This window comes from Lissotriton vulgaris, chromosome 3_2 (assembly GCF_964263255.1).
Source record: "Lissotriton vulgaris chromosome 3_2, aLisVul1.2, whole genome shotgun sequence".
In the NCBI taxonomy this organism is placed as follows: Eukaryota; Metazoa; Chordata; class Amphibia; order Caudata; family Salamandridae; genus Lissotriton; species Lissotriton vulgaris.
Window position 1 is genome coordinate 112548753 of NC_141690.1, and position 24905 is coordinate 112573657.

General features: G+C 44.0%; 1 protein-coding gene across 2 annotated transcripts in view; it reads right to left on the minus strand.

Moving 5' to 3' along the window:
- The window catches only part of LOC147725394 (ADP-ribosyl cyclase/cyclic ADP-ribose hydrolase 2-like), a 285451-nt gene that overhangs the window by 47340 nt on the left and 213206 nt on the right, over nucleotides 1–24905 (minus strand). For both annotated transcript variants that reach the window (XM_086964523.1, XM_086964524.1), the window contains exon 6: nucleotides 12746–12822. In XM_086964523.1, coding sequence (XP_086820649.1) covers nucleotides 12746–12822 — 77 coding nt within the window. The remainder of the gene's footprint in view (nucleotides 1–12745; nucleotides 12823–24905) is intronic.

Here is a 24905-nt window from a genome sequence, read left to right on the forward strand (position 1 = left end):
GGTCTCCAGGGCGAAGATCATGGCCCTCTCCAGTAGAGTTGTCAGGGAGCGCTTCTCGAACCTGTTGATGAATAGAAAGCAAATCATTTGTTAATCGTGCCAAATAATCGTTCATCATTATACAAGGCACATCATGTATCAATCGCGGCTTAGGCACCCCCCAAATATTCATAGGCCTTCCAAACACCACTTCATATGGTGTGAGGCCTGTTCGAGAGTGGGGCACTGATCTGAGAGAAAGCAATGCTAGCGGTAAGGCATCCGGCCATTTCAATGACGTGGACGCCACAATCTTAGCCAGTTTTAGTTTCAACGTGGCATTATACCGCTCGACAAGACCTGCTGACTGAGGGTGGAACACAGCATGAAACTTCTGCTGAATCCCCAAGCCTTTCAACACATACTCCACGATTTTCCCGACAAAATGAGGCCCATTATCGCTCCACAAAAATTTGCAAACTCCAAATCGAGGGAAGCACTCCTTGAGCAAAACCTTAGCTGTTGTCAAAGCTGTATTATCTTTCGTGGGGAAGGCCTCAACCCATTTGCTAAAAGCACACACCACCACTAAGACATACTTAAGGTTATTGCAGCGCTCAAGCTGGATGTAATCCATTCGAAGTACCTCGAAAGGTGCAGAAGGTGGAACGAACCCTCCTTTCGGAGTATGGGTCCCCTTTGTAGGATTGTGCTGCAAACATATCAGGCAGGTCTGAACTAGTCTCTTGGCGGTATTAGCAATCTCGGGATGCTCCCAAACTCGTGTTAATAGCCGAGTGATTGCAAGAGCCCCCACGTGCGCCAACCCATGTGTCATCTGGACCATCACTTGCAAGTAAGCTGCAGGCAATTTCCATTTCTCCATGTCCTTACTTCTACAACACCCTTCATCATCTAGCACCCCATCTGCTGCCCATGCCGCAAGTTCTAATTCAGTAGCTGATTTCTGAATATCTAATATCTCCGCTCTAGCATCATTCCATCGCTCAGCTTGGGATTGTGTCACGTACATGGGGGAGTCAGCTCGGGACATAGCCGTTTGTCTCGCTATACTGTCCGCAAAGGCATTTCCCTGACACACTTTGTCGATGATCTTTTTATGGGCACTACATTTTATTATCGCTACTTTCTTTGGACAAAGCAACGCGTTTAGGAGGTCCCGCACTAGTTCTCCGTGCATAATGTGTACTCCATGAGAAGTCAAAAACCCACGTTCTCTCCAGAGTAGCCCGAAGTCATGTGCTACTCCGAAGGCGTACCGGCTGTCTGTGTATATGTTCACACATAGGCCAGCACTCAATTCGCAGGCTCTTGTCAAAGCTATCAGCTCTGCTGCTTGAGCCGATTTCTGTGGTATTCTAGCTGTTTCCACCACTGTCTTAAGTGTCGTGATCGCATAGGCTGCGGAGGTCGTGCCATCTGGCAGCCTCAAACACGATCCATCAACCCACAGTTCCCCATCCACATCTGGAAGTGGCATATCCTGTAAGTCGACACGACCCTTTGTCTGTTCCTCGGTCAGGAAAACACAGTCATGATGTTTTTCTTCCTGACCCTCCTCAACCGGATAGGGCAATACAGTGGCAGGGTTCAGAGTAGCACATCTTTTCAGTGTGATATGTGGCGCCAACAGTGTAAGCTCATATCCTGTTAACCGTGCACTTGTGAGATATTGGGTCTTTGTTTGGTTTAGCAGGGCATCTACTGCGTGGGGAACTAGCACCAACAATTTATGCGATAACACTATTCCCTCACTCTGCCTTATAGCTACTGCTGTTGCTGCCATTGCTCGAAAACACCCAGGTAACCCTCGTGCTACAGGATCAAGAATGGCTGAAAAATACGCACATGGCCTCTGCTTGTCCCCGTGTGTCTGCACTAACACTGATAACGCGCACCCATCCTTCTCGTGTACGTACAATGTGAAAATCTTCATGTAATCTGGTGTACCTAATACGGGGGCAGAGCAAAGAGCCTGTCTCAATTGTTCAAAAGCATTTTGACATTCATCTGTCCATTCAAGGGGCATTGGCGTAGCTTTGGACAGTAACGCTAGCAAGGGCTTTATAATGTGCAAAAACCCCATGATCCACTGCCTACAAAAGGACGTTAACCCTATGAAGGCGCGTACATCTCTCTGTGTGCGGGGGACTGGTGTATCTAAAATCGCCTGAATTCGATCTGATGTTAATGCACGCCCCTCCTTAGACAAAAGATGACCGAGGTAGGTCACCTTGGGTCTACAGTATTGAAGCTTTTTCTTAGAAACCTTGTGATTATTCTGTGCCAGAAAAGAAAGCAGCGCAATCGTACTCTCCTCACATTGTGCATGAGAATCTGCAGCAAGCAGAAGGTCATCCACATATTGGATAAGGACAACCCCCCGACTGTAACTCAAAGGAATCAAGCTGTCTTTTCAAAGCCTGGCTGTAGATACTCGGGCTCTCAGTGTAACCTTGAGGAACACGACAAAATCTATACGATTTATTATTTAACGTGAAGCCAAACAGATATCTGCTATCAGGATGGACAGGGATGGAAAAGAACGCATTTTTCAAGTCAATTACACTAAAGGTAGTTGCCGTTGGTGGTACCAGTGTAAGCAAGGTCGTAATGTCGGACACCACCGGGTATTGGGGAATGACAATTTTGTTAATTTCTCTCAAGTCAATAATAAACCGATAGACCTTGTCGTCAGTATCTCTCTTAAGGATCGGAAGAATAGGGCTGTTACAAACATTATAAGGAACCTCTTCCACCACTCCTGCAGTTATCAAATCTTGAACAATATGAGTCAGGGCAATTTCACCTTCCCTTGAAATCTTATACTGTGGCACCCGTGGCAGAGAGGCCCCCTCCTTAACAGTGAAATGAATAGGTGGAATACGCATCTCCCCCACATCCGTGTCTGAGATCGCCCATAACGTGTGCGGGAGAGAGGCCAAAGCTGGAATGTCTAGTATAGTATAAAACCTATTTGGGTCAGGATAATTGTCATTCAGGATAACCCGCACTCCCTCAGGAGCGCACCGTATCGTTGCTCGAAAATATTTAAGCAAATCAATGCCCAGGATATTATCTGGTGTATAGGGCGATAGCAAAAATTGACCAAAACTAAAAAATTTGTCAAGACAAAGTGCCAGGGGTTTTGACAATGGGCTAGGGGAGGGTGTGCCATCAAACCCTACACATGTTATCATTTCGCCAGACAGGGGAGCCCTCGGAACCAATTTTTTTGACAAAGCGCTATGAGTAGCTCCGGTGTCGACTAGAAATTGATCAGTAGAACCCAAAATGCCCGCTGTTACATATGGACCCTCCTGATCTACCGGTACTTCAATTGGTTCCGTACCCCATCCTACGCAGTCCTATGCATGCACATAATCCTGGTGCTCCACATTCTCACCCTCCGATATCTGATATTGGTTTCGTCTATCAAAAGTATTTCGTTCATCCTGGCCACGGCCCCTCTCCTCAGCCCTTCCACGATCACCTCCACCACCTCCCGCCCCCGTATAACTGCCCCGCGACCTACCGCCTCCTCGACCACGCTGGCTACGTTGTTCACGAAGTACCGGACAATCTTCAGCCCAATGCCCAAACTCTTTACAATAAGCACATTGATCCTCCGCTATATCCGTACGACCATACGACGTATTGCCTCCACCTCGTCTACCTCTATCAATCCCTCTACCCTGTGTTCCACGAACCTGTGCCAACATCACCGTCGTTTTCAATTCTTTCGCTTTTTTATCAACACTTTCTTTAGCCTCCAACTCCTGCCGCTCATAATACTGAGCCATAGTCAACAAAGACGCAGGGGTCGCCGTGGCCCAGGAACTTTCACTCGATTTCAATCGCTTTGCAATCTCCGGTAGGAGATTAGCCACATACTTATCTACAAACAAATGCCGACCTGTATCATCTGTTAAAGATTGACCACTGTAATCATGAAACGCCTCTTCGAAGCGTGTAAAGAAATCTGAAACCGTTTCATCTGGTTTTTGTTTGCACGAAGCTAACATGGTCCAATCGATCTTTTTAGAAGGTACGAGCGTTTTTAATTTATTTAAAATAGCCGCCGGGAGGTCTAAAATCAACTGGCAAGGCTTACATGCCGGTTCCCTATCTAAATCAGCTGCATTTATTTCTTTCCATGTTCCCCCAAGTATTTTTTCATCATTATTTTTACGAATTTGTCTCCACATGTCAGGCGGAAGTATTAACCCAAAAAACAGATCTATGTCGACAAGAGTCATCACACAAGACGAAATAGCCCCTTCCACCCCTTCATAGAACGCTGCCGGATTTTTACGAAGGTCAGGTAAAGAATTTTTCAACGCCATAACATCCGCTCTATTCCAAGGCGTATACACCCAGTTATATATAAAGTACCCCTTCGCATCCTTTGACATTTTATCATCATCTGTACCTTACCCTTTTGGTGGGACATACAAAGGTGCGGCTTCACGCATAGGCATAACATGCATCGCAGAACTCTTATCTGAACCCCAGAGAGAACACTCCTTAGATTGCCCATTAGACTCCGGCCCGGACTCCTTATTCTTTTTCCGCTCGTCCCGCAATCTGGTAGTCTCATCTCGCAGCTGGATCAGTTGCTTGTAAAGGGCATCGACATCTGCAAGATCAAATAAACCTTTATCCAGATTCTCACGATGAACTGACACAGCCTTAGGTTCTAACGTATCTGAAAATTGACGATATGCGGTAACAACTTCATCTACCAAAGTAGCCAAAAAATACAGTAATTCTTGGTCTGTCCAATTACCCCTTTCAGTAACAACTTCAGACTGAGAAACAAAATTCGTATTCACTCTACGAGCCCAACTACGTAAATGTGCGGATCTCTCCGCAGAAAACCTGACACCAGATACACCCTTATTTCCCGGCTTATCCTGTCCTTCGTCATCCGATTCTGTAGTTGGAGCCGTAGGCGAAACGTACGGAGGCGGTGATCGATCTAGCAATGAAAAATCATCAATTTCATTATTAAGGACAGGATAAAGCGGTCGTCGAATAGGGAATTGACCAGTCGTTTGCAATTTACGTTCCCGTTCCTCCCTCTCTTTCTTTTCCTGGGCCTCCTTTTCCTCAAGCTGTAAAGCCTTATCTCGAGCAGCCTTGCGCTATCCTAATTGTGGTACCATTTCCAAGACAGCACATCCCTCGGAGTGTGCTTAAAACAGGCATGTTCGAAAAGTATCACGAAAGCACGATACCATATAAAATGGCACTTACAGTACTTCACACAAATGTGCCGATCAAAGGGAAAAAACAAAATTTGAGAAACATCTCTACATGCCTGCCTATGTGAAGTGCACTACACATATAGATTCAAAGTTCAAAAATTCACAAATTTTAGCTAACTCAAATCAAAGTCATAGGTCATAGAACTTCGGCAAGCGTCCGAGGACTACCTTACCGATCACAAATCATAGAACTTCAGTAAGCGTCCGCAGACTACCTTACCGATCACAAATCTTACCCAAAGCCTCAAAGGTCCAGATTCCAACTGCCAAGGTCTTTTAATCGAATCAGCCAAACGGCACTTTATCCAGCAACGCAGACGATCGAAAACTCAGTCGGAGAACGGCGCCACCTGGAAGGTCAGATCAGAAGGAAAGGAAAAAACACCGCGGGTGCCAAGACTCGGGTCACTCGGTGGCAGCGTACGCGTCCATGGCGAGTTTCCAAACCTTCGTCACGACCTCTCCTTCGGGCATCCGAGTCGCCGATGAGTCCCTTCGTGGTCGCCAATTTGTAGTATCGGGTTCCCAAGGCCTACATGCTCCGAAGATAACCCACTTACATTGAAAGAACTGTTGGCACGGAAACTGAAAAATTCAAAGAACAAGTTTATTAAGACCCCATGGGGTGGTGGTACATTCCTACAGCACCCTTCGGTAATGCAAGAAGTATCACACCGAACATGGGTGTGACTCGCTTTTTTATACAATTTGTAGGTAATAAAACAATAGGCGGTACAAAGTTACAGAGCGTTATGTACATATATGGTCATTTTTGGAACACAGCCAGCTCATTGGAGGGGTTACAACTCCGCTGGTCAGTTTGGCGGCACATTCCTGAGGAGTGACTGGTCAGTGGGGACTGCGCATGTACAGGCTTGACCAGTACTAAAAATAGCCTGTTGCTGGGCAAACTCGAGTGGTCAATGGCACGGACAACGGACTAAAGGGCACGCTGGCCACGAGGCCGCTTATGATCTAAGATGGCCGCCGTAACACACAAAATGGCGTTTCCAAGTATAGCCAAGTTAAGCGGAAAACGTGTAGCACAGCTAAGCGCTAACTCAGCCATCGTCAAATTACGACAAGACGACCATTCAAATGGTACACTAAGGACAAACATATCGAAGAAACAACATCATATAAATACTTAGGAGTCACACTAAGTAAAAACATGTCCATATTACACCAAAAAAAAAACATCAATGCGAGAGCCCAATCACTGACTTTCGCGTACAGAACACTCCAAAAGAAACTTGAATGCCGTCCTACGAACATCTTCTGAAGGTGAAGGCAGCCCAAGTATTACCATCTCTGTCCTACGGGCTAGAAATATGGCACGGGAAAGAAATCGACATTCTGAACACACTCCAGACAAAAATATACAAATCGGTGTTCAATCTTTACAAAGGATCAGCTCCAGCACAAATAAGATTGGAATTTGGCCTGCAAAATCAAACTTACCAAAGGAAAGCAGTCTTAGCGAAATGGTGCTGGAAGCTCAGATCAGCAGAACCAGAACCAGGTTCACTAAATAATCTATGCTGGCTGGAAATCAAGAAACAGTATGAGCAATGTGAACCAAACTCTTGGGGTGAGGATTTGCGAACAACCTTGGAAACCCTTAAAATAGAGGAAATATGGAACAGCCAATTGGAAGAAGCATCCTTCAAAAAGATCTGCAAATTAAACGCAAAAGCGCTCTCCCTGGTAGAAGATAAAAAGACCTTGGCCAAACGTCGACATGCCCGGACTGTATTAAATTCATATAAACAATTAAAACTGCAACCTTACCTTGCGGCACATTTCCGTCTATCTTTTAAAATTACATTTTTAGCTTCTAGACTGGGCGACCACTCTTCTAAAGATCTGATCCCATCTTGGAAAAACACACAACAAAAAACAAGATGTAGATTATGCGGATATCACACAGAAACCTTAAGTCACTTATTATGTACGTGCGAGTCAATAAAAGAGGAGAGAAGAACTTTGCCGAAATCAGTTCTAAATGCTCTTCAGATCCGTACCAGCAGGCAGGCAATCACCAGCTGGATGGGTGCAGGCTCGAACATTTTAATATGCTGCGGTGTGAAATTTATGAAAAAAGTAGAGACTTTGCTTTCAAAGGCCGAAGTAACTTAAGAGTGTGAACTGTAAAATAATGTTTTTACTTTTAAAGAACCGAAAAAATAGAAAAATATTTTAAGAAAATGATTTTTTTTTTTAAATTGTAAACTGTATATGTATACTTTATGGTTGTGACAAACCAAATAAAGGTAATTTTGACTGACTGACTGACTGACTGAGTGATGCATAATAGCTTGAAATAGGAAATGTTTTGTGATTGGGAGCCAGTGAGTTAGATGTTAATTTGTATCTTCACATCTAGAACCAGTCTTGCTGTGTAACTTAAATATTTTGTATTGATATCATGTTACACATTCAGTGTAGGCATTTGCTTCACAATGCCCGTAGAAATGACTATCACCTAAACGCAGAATAAGATTATTTTAAATCTCAAGAACCACATACTGTTGGCAAAACTAAATCATCGTTTACAGTAGCATTGGTCTAGTTAATGCTTTGTCTATTCGGTGTATACATATGTTGCATTAAAATAAATGCATGTAAAATGAATTCCAAGAAGTGTACTTGAAATTGATACTGTTTGTTCTTGGTTGATATGTCACACTTCAAGAATCCTTAAAAATATTTCCTGGAAAATGTTTTAATTGTGTAGCCCTTGTGAGGCATACAATTCAATTAACCAGAGTCAGAAAAATAAAAAAACACAGAAATGCAAAAGCCAGTGCAGCAGTCACATAAACAGTATTCGCTTGACTTTTACTGCTGAACATCAATTTATGATGCCGCGTTCGGATTTGCTTTGCCAAATTTTGTGAATCTATTTGGCCTTGCAGCGAAAACTGTATTGTGAATGACTACCTTTTTCTTAGGGTTGGTGTGAGGGGAGATGACTTAAGTCCATGAGCCATGGTAACATTTATCGCCACACTTCAAATGCTGCAGACCCTTAAATCTGTGCCAGGATCAATGCACAGTGCTCAGCAGAGACTCTACCCACTCAGATGCGAAAGGAGTGCTGGGTACTGGGTGTTTGAGACATAACTCTCCAGGCTGATCTCCTTGTTTTTCTGAAGGGGAATGTAATCCCAATTTTCAAACAGAAGTAGAAAAACTATAAACAAATGTTCCAATTTATATTTTTTCACTTTCCTGTTGTTGATTGGACTTACTTTCCTCCTCCAACAATGCTAGAGGTGGAGCTTGGAAAGTTTCAGAATGAAGTAGGAGAAGCGCAGTGGAAAAATGGAGCAGCTTTTTCACCATTCTGCAGATGAGAGGCAGCTCCTTCTCCCTGCTGTATACCTTACATGCTCCAAAACATACCCTTAGACTGGGAGGGAGTTGTGGGTGGAGGGGGAATGCATCCCACCGGGAAACCAGCACACCGGAGAAACGGGGGTGGCATACAGAATCCTGCAATTGTACTATGTGACATAGCTATAGCCCACAAAGGGAGCATTTTGAAAGGCTGGTCAGCATCCAACGCCCAGGGTGCTAATCACTTTGTAAGTCCCCACATGGAGCTACATACTGATGCCACTAACCCACCACACATGTCCTATAAAAAGTAACATACCACTATACAGTGCAGTCTATAGGCACCTATGGACAGATGTCCAACACTTTTTAAAGGTCGCAAATGTAGAATCGGCCCATTTGCGACAGCTAAAACGGCTTCTAGCATGTACCAAACCTTTTTAAGCAAGTTGATAACCTATTACAAACTTGCAAAATAGGGTTTGCGAGTCACTATTAAGAAGGGGCATGCCAAGGGTGTCCCTTCCTAATAGCGAGTTGCAGGGGCATGTTTGAAACCGGAATACGGTTGCAAAACAATCGCAGTTTACTGCGTACTTCAAGTAGGTGGTAAGCCACTCACAAACAGGAAGGGGTTCCCAGGGGACCCCTTACCCTTTGTGAATGGTTGTAAAAACGTTTTTAAGAGCAGCCTGGTCTTAAAAAATGAAAAGAAAACATTTCATTTTTCTTTTTTCAACGCATCCCATTTTCCTTCAATTAAACCGTGCTGCATTTAAAAAATAAAGATTGCTTTATTTAAAAGCAATCACTGACATGGTGGTCTACTGACCGGTATCGGCCACCATCCCTGTGATTTTAGCGATTCCTGGCGAGTCGCAAATTGCAACCTTCCTTATTAATAGTCATGAGGTAGGTCGATTTGCGACCCACTAGGAATCGCTAAATGAAACTCTATGAGTTAGAAATAGCGACTTCCTAGCAATTTTGGTAATCGCTATCTCTAATGTTGGTATATTTGGCCATAGTTTTTTAAGTAACTCACATCGGCGAAATTACATGTGCTGATACTAAAACTCAATCAGATGTTAAAGCTGTATCATAGTAGCCATTGTCTGAAAGGGGCTATCCAAAAATGTGTTTTGGCGAGGGGGTGTGGCAAGACCTAAAATAAACAATATATCAACTGTACACTTTAAAAGATGAATCTGATAAATGAAGAAGAGAGTTTGTTAAAGACAGTTAGGAGAGCAGAATGCAGATTACATCTTCGTTTTTTGCAGGATTGCATTTTACTGTTTAACTACTTTGAGATTCGTTAAGGAAATGCAAGAACTAGAATGAATAGCCATTTGCTTTTGTAAATTCCAACAGTTTAAGCATAATTACTATCATGTAGCAAAAGTAAAGACTAAGAAACAGTTACCTCCTTTCTGTATGCATCTGTGTTTCTCTATATATGTCAGATTACAACAAATAACAATGGTGTAGTGTAGTTCCTATTTTCCCTATAGGCCCTGCGCATTGGAATAACATAAACAGCAGTGTAGACGTAGGACCGCGGTCTTCTAGGTCTCTACTGACTATGTTAGACTTAATTTAGGTTTGCGCCAGCTAGCTCAGAAGTCACTGGAAACTTTCTTGACTGAATAGGAAGTGATCAGCTTCCCTGGCTCAGACAAGAAGGGATTCAGCTTCCGACAACCGCATTAACATGACAACTTTGCTCCTCAGAATAAGAGTCAATCTCTAGAGTTGTGTGAAACAATAGACAGCTATTTCACTCAGTCAGTTGTGCAGAATTACTTTCACCAGTATGCAGAGAATAGAGAGACGGGCGTTTTCAATAAAAGATATTATTTATTGAGCAGTCTTCCTTCTCATGCAAGAGAAATGAATTGCCACAATTGCAAGACTTGTTATTATAAAAAGTGCGTACAGTAAAAGGAGTATTACGAAATAATACTGTAAAAGCATTGATATGGTTTCTTAGCCATACGATAGTTAAAATTAATAAAATATATACATTCATATATACATTTGGCTAACGTCCTCAACTGGTGCTTCTAGCTACGCCTACCCCGGTGTACCTGACCTAAGCCTAATACATGGGAGGGAGTATGTAAGTAGCAGTTTAAGTTAAGTTGGTTTTGCCAAGGGTTTGCTTCAAGAATTCTCTCTAAGGGTTTAGTCAGCACCGTACCTCTGGAATAGAATGTTGGAGGTCTGGTATCTCCTCTCAGGACTCGATATTCCAGTTACCCGCAAGTGTAGGCTGGAAACGCCGGAGCTGGATTTTCTCGGCAGGAGAAAAGACAGCGTCTTTCTCAGCGCGTCAAGGAGGAGGAGGGGCAGCGTCCGTGGCCTTCTCGCATCTGCTGGGCTCTGCAAGGAACAGCTGTTCTGCTCCAGTATTCACCACCACCGTCGTGTTTGCTTAAGGCAACGTCGGTATTATTTATACCTGAAAGGTGCCGAGTTTGACGTAAGTTTTTGGACATAAGATGTAAATAAAGATGTCACTAAGAACTGGTCGTTCTTACAGTGCTCGCAAGAGTTCTATTACTAATCAAAACAAAGCAAGCGGGGCTTTCCCAGGTTGCTGGGGGTTTGAGCTGTCGAAAGAACTCGGTGTGTTATCTAGGAATCTAAGGAAGTGGCTTCTGCTGTGTCATGTACTGGAATGAGCTGCAGGGACGAGTTACTGAAATATGGCTCTGATCGTTTATGCCATTATAGGTATATGTATTGAATATAGCCGTATAGGGGCATAAGGTCACAATATTGATCGGGGTCCTAGATAGAACACAACAATAGGAGACATGTACATAGCTTATTTTTGGTTGCAAACTGCCCAATTCTGTTTGCGACAAAAAAATAATATTTTCCCATGTACAAAACCCTATTTTGCAATTCGGTAACCTATGACCAAATCGCAAAATAGATTAGCGATTCAGTATTAGAGGCATGTTAAGGGCCTTGCTTCCAAATAGCGACTCGCAGTACTATGTAGGTATGTTTTGCAACCGAAATGCGGTCGTAAAACATTCGCTTTTTAACACCAATTTCAACTTAGTGCTAATCGATTAGCTAACGTGAAGGGTTCCTAAGGGACCCCTTCCCTTTTGGGAATGCATGCAAAAACGTTTTTTAAGAGCAGGCAGTAGTCCCACAGACTTGCAAGTAGCAAGGACCCCCTGTAATTGGATATAATTCCTGGGACAGGGTAAAACATACAATGAAAAGCAACAATCCCAGGCAATATGTGGCAAAAGCAATGTGAAGAAAGAGTTCTAAGGAGAATTACTCAAAAATCATACATTTTAATTGTTTCAACAAATAATATTTATATTTAAAAACAACAGTCAATAACTATCAATAGTACATAGAATAGAATGAATTTTAAATATACTATTGATAGTTATTGACTGTTGCTTTTAAATATAAACATTATTTGTTGAAACAATTAAAATGTATGATTTTTGAGTAATTCTCCTTTGAACTCTTTCTTCACATTACTTTTGCCACATATTGCCTGAGTAGTCCCACAGACCACTGCCTACTCTTGAAAAATAAAAATAAAAAGTTTCATTATTGTTTTTGAAACGCATCCCGTTTTCCTTTAAAAAATGTCCTCCATTTAAAAAAAAACCTTTGCTTTATTTAAAAGCAAACACAAACATGGTGGTTCTCTGTCCCCGGCAGCCCACCATTCCTGTGTTTATAGCGATTTCCAATGGGTCGCAAATTGCAACCTGCCTGATGAATATTAATGAGGCAGGTCCATATGCGACCTACTGGGAATTTCAAATGAAAGTTTCATACATTTGAAATTGCTGTTTCCTAATTCTGATTCGTATGGAATTGTAATTAGGACCTTGCAGATTAAAAATTGTTTGTATTTGTGGCCCAAGAACTCAAGACACTGCAATACAAATCTATCTAGCCTAAGGAGGTCACAAATCATGCCCCATTGAGAAGATTAGATAAGGATCAGCATTTATTGCATAATGCATTTCTTATTATCGACATTAAATCCTGCATATACAAATAAAGAGCATGGCACTGTTCACTTGTCCTTTACATAATCCCACTTGGCGTATATACTTTTCTTTTCTGTGGTTCTTTCTTACCTCTTACTTGGAAAGGCTCCACCTGGAGAAGACCCATTCAACATGATATATATAATTCCTGAGCTGATTCTTGCATACTGTAATAAACCAAAACATTGGACATAAGTGTCATATTACAAACCAACTAATAAGCAATAGTAAAATATAATCAGGAGACACAGGTTCATACTGTTCAGGTCATGTTGTGTGAGACTCATGCATCAGCACATCAGTGCAATCAGTCTTTTACTGAAGATTCATCATGGTCAACAATAACACTCAAGCAGTTCAGCTCAACAGTTCCCTCAGAATTCCAGTCTGGTATCTCTAACATATCTGAGGAACATCTGACATGCCTGTCCCCTGAGATCAACGGACTCCACCTGGGACAACACATGTATATTGTAACTTAGGGAACAACTGACCAGATGTACAGTTTCGTTTTTTTGCTACATTATATCAAAATTTAGATTCAGATCATGGCGCAAATTGTGACCATTGCTTTGGCAGTTGCTGATGAAATGCACATCAGCCATTCCCTTCAATAGTCTTAGGGAGCACTTGACAAGAGGACAACACCTTCAAAGAGTTCTGAGACAGCAGAACAAGCCAGGAGCCAAATGACATGGAAGACGCTGATAGAAAAAGGAAGAGGCCGGTCATTAGCCATAAACTATAAATAGTGGTAGGAGATAATGTTAGTGAAAACAATCAACTTTTTGAGAAAGCCTCCCTAACAGTGCCAATGGAGTTTAAAAAAGAAATCAGAGCCTTCATCCAGCAGCTTATAAATGCTCTTGTTACGACAAACAGCACAGCGGATGAACTATACAAGACATGATATGATCCTCATCCACACACAAAGGAAAGGCTTGCCTCATGAAGACAGGAAGCAACAGAAACAGATAGTGAACAAACCACAAAGCCATAGCCCACCCTCATGTAGTGGCTTTTGGAGAGGATTTTCCGACCTGATATAGTTTCAGGAATAAGCAACATTTACTTCTCTGCTCGGGAGCTCACAGTGACAAGCTAGCACCGTCCTCCTTATGTAATGTTAAAAATGGGGTCTATAGTTGGCAGTGGTATATATCCTGTCCAAGTAGGGACCCTCACTCCAGTTAGGTTAAGTAAGTTACACAGTAAATACAAGAGGTGCTAGGAGATATCCCAACACCTAAAGGGTTTGAGAGGATAATTACCGGAGTATATCCTCCCTATGTAGTATATAAATCACAAACAATACTCCAATTAACCACGTAGTGGTCAGTGGTGCTAGAGATCTAGCTGTGCCCAAAATGGGGGAACCAAGAACAAGGAGGGGAAAGAACTCTCTAGTGAAAGGTTGTACCTAACCCAACCATGAATGTGGGGATAAAAAAACTATTTTTGTTTTAATTACCCTCACAAACCATAGTGGTGTCAAGCTTCATCATCGGGTCACCCCGACCCCTAGAAGGGAGCTCTTTGAATAGCTCCCAACAAGGGGGGGTTTAAAATAAAATACCTCAGGCAGATCCCTGGTTTCCCTTTATTCTTGGGTCTGTCTTGGTAATTAAAAAATTGCAAAATGGGGTCTTTATTGGAGTGTTATGGTCCTAAGACTTTAGTGCCGACATGTTTCAGTCCATAGTGGCCGTAAAGGTCCTTGACTTTCTTCAGGGCAGGGTTTACCCCCTATGTGAGGGAAATAAAAGGATGGGAGGTCCCTATCCTATCAGTAAAGTGAGGGCAGAGTAGCTGCTCCTTGTGGTATGTTAAAAGTGTGCGTGTGTCATCTGCCAGACTCCATCTGAAAAGGAGCATAGGGACAGACACCATATAACATACATTACAGACAAAATTACGTTGTGTGTTTGCCCCAATGGGGCATCGTGGGTACCGCCAGGGTGAGCATGCCTTCAAAGTTGTGCATGCTTCTATGTGGAGGTACCACCCGTTCACTGTGCCACTCAAACCATAACATTGAAGCATATTGGAATTATATGTGACAGGCTTTCTGTGTAGGTGGCGAGGTTATTCGCATACTAGCGCTCTCAGTGTGAGAGTCTGATACAGTAAAAACAGCATGCACCAAGCGAAAGCAATCTCAATTGCACCAACTGGTATACAGTTTTCAATAAATGAATGTATATACATATATTGTTAACCTGAACACACAGACAATCACATATCATGCATTCGCTCTCTCATTTCAATGATACTTTACCCGATTTGGGGAGGTTGACTTCGTCACATAGGACTGGATTGACTAAGCGGGGGTCCTGGGGTAGATGTTAAAAGTGGTGTGACAAGAAAATTCTATTTAGTGCGCCAAAATATACTCAGGGCCATCTGTTAAAAGTTAACATCGCCACTGTCTAGAACAGGGGAGTGCGCCGGGCGTCAGCGCAGATTAGCAACACTTTCTTCAATTGAGCCGTCACCCAGCAGTCTACCTGTATAGGTCTTGGTCCTCAGCTTGTGCTAGTCGAGTCTCCGGTTGCTGGCTTAAATCTTGTTTATGCGCGGAAACCCGATGGGAACACAGATCCCGCCCCCGACCTCCGACCTGCGGAGGAAGTGACGTGTTGAACCTGGAAAAGGCACCCCACAGTGGAGTAGAGTTGCCAGGCAATGTGGTGTTCGCTCACTTGACAATTTCCAGTGCATTGGGCCCAGCTGATGAGGGGGCAGCGCCGATGATTAGGAATCACCACAACCCTTGTTCTTTGCAGCACGGTACTTTGTTCACGGTGCCTGAGGGCGTAATCACAGGTCATGGAGGGCTTGGGCAGCCGGTAGAGAGACATATGTTGCAAGTGGTGAAAGCGGGTCAGGGGGCTCACCAAAAAGTTGTAAAAGTGCCCCGTTGGATGAGTAGGCAGGGCACAAGGCATTCTTTGATGTCCCTCAGACTTCCACAACGGGAGGAAAGCTTGACAAGCCCTTGGAGTTTCTTTTGGGTGCAAGAGGACGCAGAGGGTAGGACTTCTTCCTCCCTCACTGCAGAGACAGCCGTATGCAAAGCAGTCTTGACCATGCTCACCATGGAAACAGTACAGCCGGGAACTGTCAGGCCAGGTCCTTTTTGGAACTGAAAACAAGCATCCTTGTGACCAGTTTAGGGGTATCACCCCTCATCCGCCAACCTAGATTGAATCCAGTAGCATAGTGAGCATTGGACCCCCATCTGGGCTTTCCCTATCCACTTGGGGCGACTATAGCAACACAAAAAGATTATAGACAGAATGCTGAACATTGTCAAACATCCCCCAAGATCACAGATCTGGGTTAAATATATTGTTTTTTTCCTCACCATGTCAGCCCAGTTTGGAACCCATCACATGCAAATCAGTCTTGACCCTTCTTTCAATGGGAACAGCCCAGCCCAAACTGCCAGGTCAGATCCTCTCTGGACCGGTAAACAAGCATCCTGGGACCAGTTTCACAGTATCACCCCTCATTAGCCAGGCTAGCTTGAATCCAGCAGCATAGCGAGCAAGGGACCCACGTATGGGCATACCGTTCCCACTTAGAGCGACTTAAGAAACGCAAAAAGAAGATGGACAGAGTGCTGAACATTTTCAAACATTTACCCCCAGTCATGGATCCGGGTTAAATCCATCATTTTGTGCTCACCATGCCACCCCAGTTTGGACCCAGCCATATACAAATCAGTTTTGACCCTGCTCCCCATGGACACAGTCTAGCCCGAATTGGCAGGCCAGGTCCTACCTAGACCGGAAAACAAGATCCTGGGACCGGTTTCAAGCCATCACCCTTCATTAGCCAGGCTAGCTTGAATCCAGTTGTATATCGAGCACGAGACCCACGTATGGGCATACCCGGCGCACTTAGGGCGACTTAGGAAACTCAAAAAGATGATGGACAGAGTGCTGGAGATAGTCAAGCATTCACCCCCAGTCATAGATCTGAGTTCAATCCATTGTTTTTTTCTCGCCATGCCACCCCAGTTTGGACTCCGCTATATGCAAATCAGTTTTGACCCTGCTCCCCATGGAAACAATCCGGCCCAAACTGGGAGGCCAGGTGCTCCCTGGACAAGAAAACAAGCATCCTGGGACCGGTTTCGAGGTACCACCCTTCATTATCAAGGCTAACTTGAATTCAGTTGTATAGCGAGCACGAGACCCACATACGGGCATACCGCTCCTAATTAGGGCGACTTAGGAAACTCAAAAACATGATGGACAGAGTGCATAGTGAGCACGGTCCCAGGATGTCTGAAGGACCCAGGTTTGTTGATAATGTAAAATGGAGAACCGGTTTCAGGGTTTTGGTCCTAGTGCGGGCACAGCAAGAAGGAGATAATGAAGCAGCACAATGTTGCCGTGATGACAATATTATGGTATGAAATATTTTTGTCATTGTACTCAGCCAGTGTCATCATATTGACCATGAGAAGCTTGAGGTTCCGTGTTTTCTAGACACCTGTGAATAGACAGGAACATGATATGTGTAAGGACAAACTTTGTACAGGTGCCTTCCTTATTTAATATTATTTAATAGCAACATCACTTTGGGAAGAACTACTGTAAATGGCAGCACGTTTAGTATGTAGGTAAAGTTTTTATAGAGGGCACAAATGCTGAGGCGTCTTGTTGCTAGCGCCCTGGAGCTGGGATAACAAAGAGGGAGACCTACTTAGTGCTGGAGACAAAAAGCCATGTCTTCAAAGATTTCCTAAATAAGAGCCTGTTTGTTTGAGATTTCAATGAGACAGAGAGGGACATTGAGTTCCAGAGCTTGCATGCTAAGTAAGAGAAGCGTCTGCCACCCCAATTAGCCTACTTTATTTTGAGAATGGTTACTAATATAGTATACATTTCTATTTTTCAAAAACCAATGAATGTCTTTAAAGATGACGTCTTCATTTTTGCAAAGTCTGTTGCTAAACATAAGGTCTTTTTGAGAAGTGTGTTACAAATGTTGAGAAATAGAGGAATTACCATCTAGAAAACTCCTGTTCATACATGTTGCACAAGCACCTCACCATAAGGGTCGCTGTTCTTTTTGGGGCTCTATGAGTGCTGTACAAAAGTGCAAGTTTAGAATAATAACAGAACTGCTGAAAGATTTGCTTAGGAAGAAATCAAAGTTCGTGTGGCACCTGCAGACGCAGCAGATATGGGTAACAGTTAACTGGCAATGGCCCGATTTACCTCCAGATTTGATAGGCACAGAGAAAATAGCAGCTTTCAATCTGAACATTTTGAGGATTCTAAAATGCGTGACCCCACAATTTAGAGGGAAGTGCTTTCCTGATTGTGGATAACTGAACATCTCTATGAGAAACAGGTTATAATGTGCACTGACCATATGGCCTGCTGAGACTGACTTTATAACATGTATAAATAAAGTAGCATATTTACGAGTCACTTTTTGTGACGATCTGGTGACGCAAATTTCGAAATCATATCCGTGAGGCCCCAGAAAGTAACTATCCGTGGCTTTGAATGGCCCCATAGATATGAAGTAAGGCAAGGCAGTGCAAATCGCTGAGTTGCCTTAATCTGTGCTCTGGAAGCATTCCATGGGTGATCTGGTGGGTTTTCCCATGCAGCATCCATGGATGTTGACACTTTCCAGATTTATAAGCGCATGTAAACCTGGGGAAGTGTCAAAACATTACGCCTTCCGAGGTAAAGCGTAACGAGGAGAAATAACTTTGGGCCATATGTATCATCAACCTGATTTGCGATTCTCATTTAGCGATTTTTAAGAAATCGCTATTTGAGAATCGCAAATAGGTATGTATGCACAAAATAGCATTTTTTTTGCGATTTCTTAAAATTCCTTAATTGGGATTAGCAAATTGCGAATCGCAATTAAGGAATACTTTCCCTTTCTTTTCTATGGGCCAGGAGGCCCAAAGGAATGAATAGGAAGTTATTCTCAATTTGCGATTCACAATTTGCTAATCGCAAATTGAGAATAATTTCAAGGGTGCAGGGGTGTCCAAAGGACACCCTGTTGCACCCCTGAAATATGCATGGGTGCACATGTGGCGCACATACATGCCCCAAGGGCATGTATGTCCGTCACAGGTCACTTTGAAAAATGCAAAAATGTGCATTTTTCAAGGAATTCGCAACTTACCTCCAACTAGAAGTTGATGGTAATTTGCGATTCCTTAAGGACATTTTGCAAATTTGTTTTGCTTCATACATTGCATTTAAGGAATCGCAAAATTTGCGATTCCTTAAATGCAATTGCAAAATAAGGAATCGCAAATTTTGCGATTCTTTGTTTTGCACCAGATTTTGCTTTATACACACCATTTAGCAAATTCGCATTCGCAAAGGCCGAATTTCGGCCTTTGCAAATGCGAATTTGCTTGATACATATGGTCCTTAATTTCTCCTCTTTTCTTCCGCTTTCTATGTGCTGCATTCTGCAGCACACATAGAAAAAGGAAAACACATGTTAGGTTTGTTTCTGTGCAGGAAGGTGCCCCCGTGGTGCAAGGATCCTGCGTTGGCGCCAGCCCAGGGAGAAAGGGCAGGATTGCACCATATTGCATAAATACAGTACATTCCTGCCCTTTTACTTTGGCATAGGGCAGCACAGCAAGCTGACTTCCTGCACTACCCTACGCCAAATCCCCAAAATGAGGGCCAGAGTTCCAAGACGGCAGCATATCGCAGGAGGAGGTAATTTGACGGTTGGTTTTCTTTCACACATGCTGATTTCTGAACAGGATTTTTGTAGTTTTCCGAAAGATGATTATTTTGTGCTTGAGGTCACTGATGCTGTTTCTGTTATTCTTAAGTGATGTGATACAGGAAGACTGGATGAGAGCTAATATTGAGGATGCTGTCATAACGGATGTTGAGAAATTAGTAATAGGGAGGTCTCCACCAGAGCTGCAGCTGAATCTGGAATTGCAGCCTTTTTTGGAACTTTGCTGATCAATTTTCTGAAAGGCGAGTTGCTGGTAAATAGAGATATGTTTGAATCATTTGCAGGAGTTTGTAAAACGATGAAAACTATTTGGGTATTACGACAATTAAGAAAATAGAGAAAAGTTTTACTGGTAGCCCAGTTGAGATTTCTCATTTGCAGATGATTTTTCAAACTATTATGTAAATTCTTATATATGCCCCTATAGGTGCACACCACTGGTCCCACTACCATGGCACTTCCGGATGGAGTCTTAAAGCTTGGAGCAATAGTTGTTAGCTTGGAGCTGGTATCTGAATAATTGGGAGATCGTGCTGCTTTTCGTAGTATTTCACAAATTATTCTTGGAAGCCTATTCGTTTTTGCAGGGGTGGAAAAATATATTCTACAAAATTTCTTTATGGAGCTGTAGTGTAGCATGTCCATATTTAATGACTGCAGGGTGGTCAGTGCGAACATCAAGATGGATGATAAGCCACACTGTAAGAAATTGGGTTGTTAGTTGAAGGGATGGAAGCCCTTTTCTGGCAATGACCACAATCCTTGTCAGGGTAAACTAAAAAAGTCAATAAATTAACCTGTGCTTAACCTTTTGGTAACTTAGTACAAAAGCAGCCAGGTTTTACTTAGAGACAATGTATAAAGTATTTATGCAGCACAGTAATACAGTAAAAACACAACACAATAAAATTCCCAAATAAATTCATAGAATAAATTTGAATAAATAAAATAAAACCAGAATGACAAGAATCAAAACAGTAAAACTGCTATCAATTAGTTAAGATGTGAACTAGAGCAATTCTTCAAGACTTTGTGACCCCCAAGGCACATGATATGGGGCAGGTCATTGGTGAAGTTCTCCAATGGATTGTCGCGGTTAGCAGCGGAAATGAAACCCAAGAAGAGAACACACAAGCCACTAACCTGAGGTATCTAGCCAGCGGGGACCACAGCGTGACAATATTCTTCCCGATACCCAATAGCACAGACCCTCCCTGTGTGAGCTTACACACCAGGGACAGGTAGTACTCCGGGAAGGGGGAAGGGTTAGTTAATCAGGGAGGTTGTTGAGAAGACACCCCTCAAAGTCTGGTCAAAGGTCTCGGAGGTCTTCGGATTCACAACAGTTCTAGAAAACACAAGAGCCACTGATTAGATTATGTTTTGCTAATACGCCCCTTCTGTCTGTTATCTGATGGTAAAGAGAACACTTACTGAAAGCCCACACTATGATAGCCTGATTTTCGTTGTCGTTTCTTTCGTGGGTTTCAGAGGGTCTGTAGCTGTTCCACCACAGCACAAACCAATAGGAATACAGGATAGCGTTCCACACCCCCAAGTACTTAAAGTCACTACTGGCAAACAAGGTTCAAAATGTTTCAAAGTCAAAGGGAAATATATTATATAGTTCCACCAGGGTCAAAGAATAAAAGATCAGGAAGGACCCAACAACAATACTAGCACGGCCATGCTTTAGTAAGAGGTCCTACCTCTTTATCACGGAAAATAGAACGTCTGCGGCAATCTGTCTTTGGTTCCACGACGTCCTCCAGCGGGAAGGAAAGCGTCCGCCCACACCTGCACTCGGCGTCCTCCAGTGGGAAGGAAAGCGTCCGCTCACCCTTACACACGGCGTCCTCCAGCGGGAAGGAAAGCGTCCGCCCACACCTGCGCTCGGCATCCTCCAGCGGGAAGGAAAGCGTCCGCCACACCTACTCTACACTCGAGGAGTAATCTGCACAAGCTCAGTCACAGCTACCGGAAGGATTGACAAGCACCCGGCAGCATCAGGGGAGTGTTCTTATTGCTGCCCGGGAGGTGTGTTCCGGTTCGCCAGGACCCAGGGTGTTCTGGGAGTTGTAGTGCTGCAGCGATGTTGGCCTTTTCTCCCTCTGTATTTGCATCTGCTGGTAATCGCTACAGAACCCCCTCTCGAGAACCGCCGACCGGCGGTCGACCAGGCTTCCCTGGAAGCAACTGATGGAACTGCGCTACCAAGTCAGGGCAATGGAGATTCTGCTCCGGTTCCCAAGTTCTCTCCTCAACCCCAAAACCTTTCCAACCCACCAGGTACTGGACTCTACCCCGGTATAGCCTTGAATCCAACAACTCCTCAACCTCATATTCTTCCAAACCCTCCACCAACACCGGGGGAGGATGAACGGGCAATCTAGTGTCCATGGGACAGGGTAGGAGTAGAGAAACATGGAAAACGGGGTGAATATGCCAGGAACGGGGGATAGCCAATTTCAGTGCCACAGGGTTGATGACCTCCTCTACACTATAGGGACCAATGTATTTAGGCTTTAGTTTGTTAATACCCCGGAGATGTATGTTTTTAGTGGAGAGCCATACCTTGTCCCCCACCTGGTAGACCGGTTCAGGACTGCGTTTCTTGTCAGCATAGCGTTTTTGTGAGACTTGAGCATCCGATAAATGATGCATCGCATCAATTCGAACAGCCTGAAGATGCGCATGGTGTTCCTGAATGCTGGGCAGATTAGAAGACACCGGCCAGTCGAAGGGGAGAATATTCGGGTGATACCCCAGAAGGAAGAAGAAAGGGGAGCAACCCAAGGTGGAATGGTCGGAGTTGTTATATGTGAATTCCGCTAACCACAGGAGGGTGACCCAGTCCATCGAGTTTTGTAAGGTAAAACAACGTAGGTATTGTTCTATGGTCTGGTTGAGCCGTTCCGTTTTGCCATCCGCCTGCGGATGGTAACTTGTTGAAAGCCTGGCATTGATGGCTAAGGATTTGCAAAGAGCCTTCCAAAAACGGGACGTGAATTGCGATCCTCTGTCCGTAATGAAGACCCTTGGAATGCCATGTGCTCTGACGAGGTGCTGAAGTGTCACCATAGCCAGTTCAGCTGACGTAGGTACTCCATCCAATGGCACGAAATGGCCTATTTTGGTCAAGTGATCAATGAGTACCAGGATTGTTGTTTTTCCTTGACATAATGGCATCTCCACGATGAAGTCCATGGAGACCGTGTGCCACGGTTTAGGGGGAATGGGAATAGGACGGAGTAGACCCGTAGGTCTGGTATGTTTCGCTTTACTCTGGGTGCACACCGAACAGTTCCTGATGTATTTCTTGACGTCGTTTCGTAAGGTAGGCCACCAGAACGATCGCTCGATGGTGGCTATTGTTTTGTACACACCCCAATGTCCCCCTAACACAGAATCATGTGCCCAATTAAGCACCTGCATTTGTAAACCAGGGTCAGGTACATACAAAGCATGGCGGTAGTACAAGAGTTCGTCAGTTTGTGACCGCCATTGGGGCTCATCCTGGAGCCAGGCCTGGGCATCGACCTCCGTTAATGCCACCCTGATGTCCTCGATGAAGTCTGTGGACGTGAGCAAGGCAATGGTGCTTTCGGTAAAGGGCCCATCAGGCAGAATAGAAGGTGGTTCCACGGGGACTACTGACTGAGTGTTTTGGGTGTCTTGATTCCGAGAGAGGGCATCGGCCTTCCCGTTTTGTGGGCCGGGATGGTATTTGATGACAAAATCATAATCTGAGAAAAAAAGAGTCCATCTGAGTTGTCGGGGTGTGACGGCCTTTGCTGTTTTCAGGAACAACAAGTTCCTGTGGTCTGTGAAGATTTCGATGGTATGCCGGGCTTCCAACAGGTAGTGTCGCCATTCCTCACATCCCCTTTTGATGGCAAGCAGCTCTTTATCAGTGATGGAATTAATGACCTCACTCGGATTGAGTTTCTTGGAGTAGAAGGCTACCAGGTGTATCTGCCCTGTGGTAGGGTGGCGTTGCAATAGCACCCCTCCCAATGCATATTGTGATGCATCGGTTTCCAAAATGTATGGAAGCTGGGTGTCCGGGTGACGCAAGATGGGGGCTTGGGTGAACCGTTCCTTGAGGATCCAAAAAGACTGTTCGGCTTCATCACCCCATAAAAATGGAACGTTTTTCTTTAGTAAACTGGATATGGGGTGGATAATCCTGGAGAAGTCCTTTATGAAGCGCCTATAATAGTTTGCAAAGCCTAGAAAACTTTGTACAGATTTGACGCTTTGCGGGGTTTTTCAGTTCGTGATAGCCTCGACTTTTCCGTTCTCCATCTGAAAGCCGTTGGCATTTATCACGTTCCCTAAAAATGACACTTCAGTTGCCTGAAAAAGGCACTTTTCCAGTTTGGCGTACAATTCGTGTTGTTGTAAACGACTTAATACGTCCGTGACATGTTGCTCATGTTCTTGGAGGGTACGTGAGTAGACGAGGATGTCGTCGATGTAAACCATGCATACGGTATCCAGTAGGCCCCTGAGCACTTCGTCCATAAAGTATTGGAATGCCGCAGGGGCGTTGCAAAGTCCAAAGGGCATGACCTTATACTCGAATAGGCCAAACTTGGTACGGAACGCCGTCTTCCACTCATCGCCCCGCTTGACCCGGACTAAATGATAGGCCCCACGAAGGTCCAGCTTGGTAAAGTAACGAGCTCCTTTTATCTGGTCCATCAATACCGAGATTAAAGGAAGGAGATATCAGTTCTTGACCGTGATGTTATTCACGGCTCTATAATCGATACACAGTCTCAGCTCGGCACAGTTTTTTTCGGTATAAAAAACAAGGGCGACGAAGATGGAGAAATGGAATGGCTTATGAACCCTGAAGCCAGATTCTCCTCGATGTAGTTCTTTAAATACAGGTTTTCATGTTCGGTAAGGGCATAGACACGACAGCATGGAATGGCCGCCCCTGGGAGTCGGTCAATGCAACAATCGTATACCCTATGCGGGGGTAACCGGGTTGCCTTCTGTTTGTCAAAAAGGGAACGAAACCTCTCATAGACCTCGGGCAGGCTGGTAGCGCTGCAGATGTGTTCTCCTGTACACAACATTGTCAGACGTGCCACCTCAAGAGTCCAGGTTCTTTCCATCTTGGAGATGACTAATCCCAATACCTCCAGGAACCAACAAATGCGACAAGGAATTCAACACTTGTCGCAAGTGCTGACCCCTAAAGGGACAGGGAAGTGGGGGACGGAAAAGGGTAATGGAATGGGGGACGGAAAGTGAGAGAGAGAAACAAACACAGGATCTCTTCTTGAGATGACTGTCTCTCCCTTTGAAGTACTCTGGGCTTTCGCTGATCAGTAGGGTTTGCTTAGATGCTGAGCTGTGTTAAAAACCAATGTTTATTAACATCATTCCTACCATCTCAATATCCAATACTAAAAAAACTACATACATACATACCAACTATTTGAAAAGCCCATTCCTGTACTTCATGCGCAAGGTCTAA